Source organism: Oncorhynchus gorbuscha, unplaced genomic scaffold (assembly GCF_021184085.1).
Source record: "Oncorhynchus gorbuscha isolate QuinsamMale2020 ecotype Even-year unplaced genomic scaffold, OgorEven_v1.0 Un_scaffold_904, whole genome shotgun sequence".
Lineage (NCBI taxonomy): Eukaryota > Metazoa > Chordata > Actinopteri > Salmoniformes > Salmonidae > Oncorhynchus > Oncorhynchus gorbuscha.
This window is the reverse complement of record NW_025745873.1, coordinates 237,062-245,525: the sequence shown is the minus strand read 5'-3', so window position 1 is coordinate 245,525 and position 8,464 is coordinate 237,062. Positions and strand designations below refer to the sequence as shown.

General features: G+C 41.1%; 1 protein-coding gene across 1 annotated transcript in view; it reads right to left on the bottom strand.

Moving 5' to 3' along the window:
* Nucleotides 1-2,081: 2,081 nt before the first annotated feature.
* Nucleotides 2,082-8,464, bottom strand: part of LOC124020765 (attractin-like) — a 187,728-nt gene continuing 181,345 nt past the window's right edge. The window contains 2 exon segments of the mRNA XM_046336026.1: nucleotides 2,082-3,719; nucleotides 7,542-7,656. Of these exon segments, the coding sequence (XP_046191982.1) occupies nucleotides 3,595-3,719; nucleotides 7,542-7,656 (240 nt within the window). The 3' untranslated portion in view covers nucleotides 2,082-3,594.

Below are 8,464 nucleotides of genomic sequence, written 5' to 3'. Positions count from 1 at the left end.
ATATTTAACCTTTATTTAACTGGGCAAGTCAGTTAAGAACAAATTCTTATTTACAATGACGGCCTACCGGGGAACAGTGGGTTAACTGCCTTGTTCAGGGGCAGAACGACAGATGTTTTATCTTGTCAGCTCGGGATTCGATCTAGGAACCTTTCAGTCACCTGCCCAACACTCTAACCACCACTATGCTAACTATTTAAAGGGTAGTTAGCATAAACATAACCACATGTAATGTAATATAATATGTAATGATTTACACTAGTTTACTCATCAAAAGTCCCAATGCAAATATCCCTCCCTTTTCTATTACAGGAGTTAAGACAGAACACCCATCAGAATTCCCAGCAATGCCCAAGTCATGTCAGAAAATGTTTTTCCGGGTGTGATGTAATATAGAGGACCAATCAAGCCAGCCTATTCCCTATAACGTAAACTCCAACAAAATATAACTTCAAATGTATACAATTAAACCAAATCGTCATCACTACTGGTTTGAATAGAATTTTCATCCAACTTACAAGCAAATACTATGAATTTATTGTTACAAATCAACTTACAAAGTTGCTAGCTAACTGTCCCGACCAGATCACCGACCATTTCGAATCCCACCGTACTTTCTCCACTATGCAATCTGGTTTCCAAGCTGGTCATGGGTGCACCTCAGCCACGCTCAAGGTCCTAAACGATATCACAACCACCATCGATAAAAGACAATACTGTGCAGCCGTCTTCATCGACCTGGCAAAGGCTTTCGACTCAGTCAATCACCACATTCTTATCGGCAGACTCGACAGCCTTGGTATCTCAAATGATTGCCTCGCCTGGTTCACCAAATACTTCTCTGATAGAGTTCAGTGTGTCAAATCGGAGGGTCTGCTGTCCGGACCTCTGGCAGTCTCTATGGGGGTGCCACAGGGTTCAATTCTTGGACCGACTCTCTTCTCTGTATACATCAATGAGGTCGCTCTTGCTGCTGGTGATTCTCTGATCCACCTCTACGCAGACGACACCATTCTGTATACTTCTGGCCCGTCGTTGGTCACTGTGTTAACTAACCTCCAGACGAGCTTCAATGCCATACAACTCTCCTTCCGTGGCCTCCAACTGCTCTTAAAACACTAGTAAAACTAAATGCATGCTATTCAACCGATCGCTGCCCGCACCTGCTTGCCCGTCCAGCATCACTACTCTGGATGGTTCTGACTTAGAATATGTGGACAACTACACATACCTAGGTGTCTGGTTAGACTGTAAATTCTCCTTCCAGACTCACTTTAAGCATCTCCTATCCAACATTAAATCTAGAATCGGCTTCCTATTTCGCAACAAAGCATCCTTCACTCACGCTGCCAAACATACCCTCGTAAAACTGACTATCCTGCTGATCCTTGACTGCGGCGATGTCATTTACAAAATAGCCTCCAACACTCTACTCAGCAAACTGGATGCAGTCTATCACAGTGCCATCTGTTTTGTCACCAAAGACCCATATACTACCCACCACTGCGACCTGTATGCTCTCGTTGGCTTGCCCTCGCTTCATATTCGTCACCAAACCCACTGGCTCCATGTCATCTATAAGTCTTTGCTAGGTAAAGCCCCGCTTTATCTCAGCTCACTGGTCACCATAGCAGCACCCACCCGTAGTACACGATCCAGCAGGTATATTTCACTGGTCACCCCCAAAGCCTATTCCTCCTTTGACCGCCTTTCCTTCCAGTTCTCTGCTGCCAATGACTGGAAAAATCAATGAAGTTGGAGACTCATATCTCCCTCACTAACTTTAAGCATCAACTGTCAGAGCAGCTCACAGATCATTGCACCTGTACATAGCCCATCTGTAAATAGCACATCCAACTACCTCATCCCCATATTGTTATATATTTTTTTCTCCTCTGCACCCCAGTATCTTTACTTCCACATTCATCTTCTGCACATCTACCATTCCAGTGTTTAATTGCTATATTGTAATTACTTTGCCACTACGGCCTATTTATTGCCTTACCTCCCTAATCTTACCTCATTTGCAAACACTGTACTTTTTCTATTGTGTTATTGACTGTATGTTTGTTTATTCCACGTGTAACTCTGTGTTGTTGTTTGTGTTGCACTGCTTTGCTTTATATTGGCCAGGTCGCAGTTGTAAATGAGAACTTGTTCTCAACTGGCCTACCTGGTTAAATAAAGGTGAAAGAAATGCTAACGTTAGCCCTGCTCGACTGCTAGACTGCTAACGTTAACCCTACTAGACTGCTAACGTTAACCCTACTAGACTGCTAACGTTAGCCCTAATAGACTGCTAACGTTAGCCCTGCTAGACTGCTAACGTTAACCCTACTAGACTGCTAACGTTAGCCCTAATAGACTGCTAACGTTAGCCCTGCTAGACTGCTAACGTTAACCCTACTAGACTGCTAACGTTAGCCCTGCTAGACTGCTAACGTTAACCCTACTAGACTGCTAACGTTAACCCTACTAGACTGCTAACGTTAGCCCTAATAGACTGCTAACATTAGCCCTGCTAGACTGCTAACGTTAACCCTACTAGACTGCTAACGTTAGCCCTAATAGACTGCTAACGTTAGCCCTACTAGACTGCTAGCGTTAGCCAGCCCTGCTAGACTGCTAGTGTTAGCCCTACTAGACTGCTAACGTTAGCCCTGCTAGACTGCTAACGTTAGCCCAGCTAGACTGCTAGCGTTAGCCAGCCCTGCTAGACTGCTAGCGTTAGCCCTACTAGACTGCTAACGTTACATTAGCCCTGAATGAGTCAGCCAGTTACTATCAACACCAAGCTTACTGCTACAGTAAAGTAAACAACAGGCTATTATACAGAGCCTGAGTGCCACATCTGCTTGTGCTCTTGCCAACTCCATTGCTGTCATTGTCAAGACAGACAAACAGACTGGCACTCAGGCTGGGGACTAACTGATATAACTGTGAGGTGTAGAAACAAACTAAATGTGACAGCTATCTGGTAGTAGAAAGCATACCAAGTAGGATGACTGGTAATTTAGCAGACAGACAGGCAGCATACCAAGTAGAATGACTGGTAGTTTAGCAGACAGACAGGCAGCATACCAAGTAGAATGACTGGTAGTTTAGCAGACAGACAGGCAGCATACCAAGTAGAATGACTGGTAGTTGATCAGACAGACAGGCAGCATACCAAGTAGAATGACTGGTAGTTGATCAGACAGACAGACAGACAGACAGACAGACAGACAGACAGACAGACAGACAGACAGACAGACAGACAGACAGACAGACAGACAGACAGCATACCAAGCTTCTCCTTTACTCTGACCAGGTGGTAGAGGACTAATACAAGTCTTTTTTTCTTTCCCCTAAGTTCCACATGTCTGTTCCCCAGGTGCAGGAGGTGTCCGTTGGGAAGCTGCAGGGTGTGACTGTCCATCAGACATCCCTCACCCGCTCCCCTCCTCCTCTCAGCAGGTATGCAGCTCCCCCCAGGAAACCCCCTGCCTCTCTCTCTCTTCATCCCTCCCTCCAGTCCGGGGGTGTAGTCTCTGGGGCAGGGGGAGGGGTTAGGGTGGAGCAGGGTGGGGTCCAGGACCGGGGCAGGGGGTGTGGTCAGATACAGGTGGAGGGCTGTGCAGAGGGGTGTTGCTTCCTGTTCCTCACACCACATGACTTCTCCTTGTAACCAAGACACATCTGCTGAGACACGTCCACCAGGGCCGAGGCCACCGTTAGACCTACACAGAGACAGAAAGTGATCTATTAGTAACAGGAAGTGATGTATTAGTTTGTCACTAAACTATATGGGCCTTAGGATACAGTGTTGAATTCAGGCGATGGTTGCGATCTAAACAAATAGAATTTGATGTATTTATAGAATTATTCATCAAACCACTCTGAGGTTGAAAGACTAATTATATAGATTTATCTGATTAGTGTTCATTATATAGATTTATCTGATTAGTGTTCATTATATAGATTTATCTGATTAGTGTTCATTATATAGATTTATCTGATTAGTGTTCATTATATAGATTTATCTGATTAGTGTTCATTATATAGATTTATCTGATTAGTGTTCATTATATAGATTTATCTGATTAGTGTTCATTATATAGATTTATCTGATTAGTGTTCATTATATAGATTTATCTGATTAGTGTTCATTATATAGATTTATCTGATTAGTGTTCATTATATAGATTTATCTGATTAGTGTTCATTATATAGATTTATCTGATTAGTGTTCATTATATAGATTTATCTGATTAGTGTTCATTATATAGATTTATCTGATTAGTGTTCAATATAGATTTATCTGATTAGTGTTCTTATATAATTTATCTGATTAGTGTTCATTATATAGATTTATATGATTAGTGTTCATTATATAGATTTAACTGATTAGTGTTCATTATATAGATTTATCTGATTAGTGTTTAGTATATAGAGAAACATACAGTCTATTAACATAGTTATGTGTCAGAATTAGATAAACATACAGTCTATCACCATAGTTCTACGTCAGTGTTCAGATAAACATACAGTCTATTAACATAGTTCTACGTCAGTGTTCAGATAAACATACAGTCTATCAGCCATAGTTCTACGTCAGTGTTCAGATAAACATACAGTCTATCAGCCATAGTTCTACGTCAGTGTTCAGATAAACATACAGTCTATTAACATAGTTCTACGTCAGTGTTCAGATAAACATACAGTCTATTAACATAGTTCTACGTTAGTGTGTTCAGTTAAACAGTCTATTACCATAGTTCTACGTCAGAGCGTTCAGATAAACATACAGTCTATTAACATAGTTCTACGTTAGAGTGTTAGATAAACATAGTATATTAACATAGTTCTACGTCAGTGTTCAGATAAACATACAGTCTATTAACATAGTTCTACGTTAGAATTAGATAAAGTCTATTAACATAGTTCTACATCAGAGTGTTCAGATAAACATACAGTCTATTAACATAGTTCTACGTTAGAATTAGATAAACATAGTCTATTACCATAGTTCTACATCAGAGTGTTCAGATAAACATACAGTCTATTAACATAGTTCTACGTTAGAATTAGATAAACATAGTATATTAACATAGTTCTACGTTAGAATTAGATAAACAGTCTATTAACATAGTTCTACATCAGAGTGTTCAGATAAACATACAGTCTATTAACATAGTTCTACGTTAGAATTAGATAAACATAGTCTATTACCATAGTTCTACATCAGAGTGTTCAGATAAACATACAGTCTATTAACATAGTTCTACGTTAGAATTAGATAAACATACAGTCTATTACCATAGTTCTACATCAGAGTGTTCAGATAAACATACAGTCTATTAACATAGTTCTACGTTAGAATTAGATAAACATACAGTCTATTAACATTAGTTCTACATTTTAATGTGACCAGATAAACTGCTAACAGTCTATTAACATCTGTTCCATGTGACCATTAACATCTGGTAACCATGTGACCAATAACATCTGGTAACCATGTTCCATTAACATCAGGGTGACCATTAACATCTGATAAACATGTGACAATCTCTTAACCATAGTTCCATTAACATCTAGTAACCATTAGATAAACATCTGGTAACCATGTGACCAATAACATTAACCATGTGACCAATTCTGGTAACCATGTGACAGTTTTCAGATAAACAGTCTATTAACATTAACAGCATTTTAATGTGACCAATAACATCTGCTAACCATGTGACCAATAACATCTGCTAACCATGTGACCAATAACATCTGCTAACCATGTGACCAATAACATCTGCTAACCATGTGACCAATAACATCTGCTAACCATGTGACCAATAACATCTGCTAACCATGTGACCAATAACATCTGCTAACCATGTGACCAATAACATCTGCTAACCATGTGACCAATAACATCTGCTAACCATGTGACCAATAACATCTGCTAACCATGTGACCAATAACATCTGCTAACCATGTGACCAATAACATCTGCTAACCATGTGACCAATAACATCTGCTAACCATGTGACCAATAACATCTGCTAACCATGTGACCAATAACATCTGCTAACCATGTGACCAATAACATCTGCTAACCATGTGACCAATAACATCTGCTAACCATGTGACCAATCACATCTGCTAACCATGTGACCAATCACATCTGCTAACCATGTGACCAATAACATCTGCTAACCATGTGACCAATAACATCTGCTAACCATGTGACCATTAACATCTGGTAACCATGTGACCAATAACATCTGCTAACCATGTGACCAATAACATCTGGTAACCATGTGACCATTAACATCTGCTAACCATGTGACCATTAACATCTGCTAACCATGTGACCATTAACATCTGGTAACCATGTGACCATTAACATCTGCTAACCATGTGACCAATAACATCTGCTAACCATGTGACCAATAACATCTGCTAACCATGTGACCATTAACATCTGGTAACCATGTGACCATTAACATCTGCTAACCATGTGACCAATAACATCTGCTAACCATGTGACCAATAACATCTGCTAACCATGTGACCATTAACATCTGCTAACCATGTGACCATTAACATCTGGTAACCATGTGACCATTAACATCTGCTAACCATGTGACCATTAACATCTGGTAACCATGTGACCATTAACATCTGGTAACCATGTGACCATTAACATCTGTTGATGTGACCATTAACATCTGCTAACCATGTGACCATTAACATCTGAACCATGTGACCATTAACATCTGTTGATGGACCAATAACATCTGATGACCATGTGACCAATAACATCTGCTAACCATGTGACCATGAACATGGTAACATGTGATGATGACATCTGATGGCATGTGACCTGTTGATGGTCAGACCATGAACATCTGATGTGACCATTAACATCTGCTAACCATGTGACCAATAACATCCGGTAATGTGATGGCCAGGGCTGTGATGGTAACATGATGATGTGATGGCATCTGGTAACCATGGACTGTCTGATGGACCAATCATCCGAACCATGATGATGTGATGGCAACAGGGCTGTTGATGGTCAGAACATGATGATGTGATGGCAACAGGGCTGTCTGATGGACCATCATCTGAACATGACCAATGATGTGAACCATGGACCAGCATCTGGCTGTTGATTAACATCTGAACATGACCAATGATGTATGGACCAATAGGGCTGTTGATGGTCAGAACATGATGATGAATGACATGTTGTGTAAAGGCCTAAAAAAGAACCTTGGGGAGGAGGCCGCCTCTGTGAGCTCCAGATGGAAGGTTTTGTTATGACAGAGTGACAATTTAATTAATAAAAGACCTAAAGCTGACAGACTTGGAGAGAGGGGGAGGGATAAGGAGAGATAGGGGGAGAGCAAAGGGGAGAGGGAGAGAGACAGGGGAGAGGGAGAGAGAGAGTGGGGGAGAGAGATAGGGGAGAGCGAAGAGGGAGAGGGAGAGAGAGAGAGGGGGAGAGAGATAGGGGGAGAGAGTGAGTGAGCGGGGGGGGGGTCATCCCTCTATCTTACCAGACTGACCGGGTGGGGGGATGCCCCCGGTGCCTCTGGGTAAACGGACGAAGATGGAGAGGACAGCAGCCTTGTTCCCAAAACACGGCTCCATGGCGATGGGCTTGGGCACCGTCTGGACAGGAAAGAGAGACATCAGGTAAGAAGTTAGAGATACAATTTCCATTGTTTTTAATTCTCTGTGTCATATCAACAGTCCTGCTGGGCGTGACAAGGAGTTGGCTAAAGAGCAGAAACAGACTGGCAGTCAGGATAACCAGCTGAATGCTCCTGTACACTTTACTGCAACAATTCATCAGAGCTCTCCAGTTAGACAGGCACAGTGGAGTGCAGTGTTAAGACAATTAAATCTCTAGCTGGTCTCCCAACAGAGAACAATCTCTCTTCCTCCTCGACAGCCCTTCTCACCATCTATCTCTATCAATCTCTCAATTAATCTCTCAATTAATCTCTCTATCAATCTCTCTAACAATCTCTCTAACAATCTCTCTTTAATCTCTCTTTCAATCTCTCTTTCAATCTCTCTTCAATCTCTCTTTCAATCTCTCTCAATCTCTCTATCAATCTCTCTATCAATCTCTCTATCAATCTCTCTATCAATCTCTCTTTCAATCTCTCTTTCAATCTCTCTTTCAATCTCTATCAATCTCTCTATCAATCTCTCTATCAATCTCTCTATCAATCTCTCTTTCAATCTCTCTTCAATCTCTATCAATCTCTCTTTCAATCTCTCTATCAATCTCTCTATCAATCTCTCTTTCAATCTCTTTCAATCTTTATCAATCTCTCTCTCTTTCAATCTCTCTTTCAATCTCTATTCTGCTGTCCTCTGTTCTGCTTTCCTCTTTATCCTTCTCTCTCTTCTCTCCTCCTCTTCTTCGTCTATCTATCTATCTCGCTCTCTTTTCTCTATCCCACACACA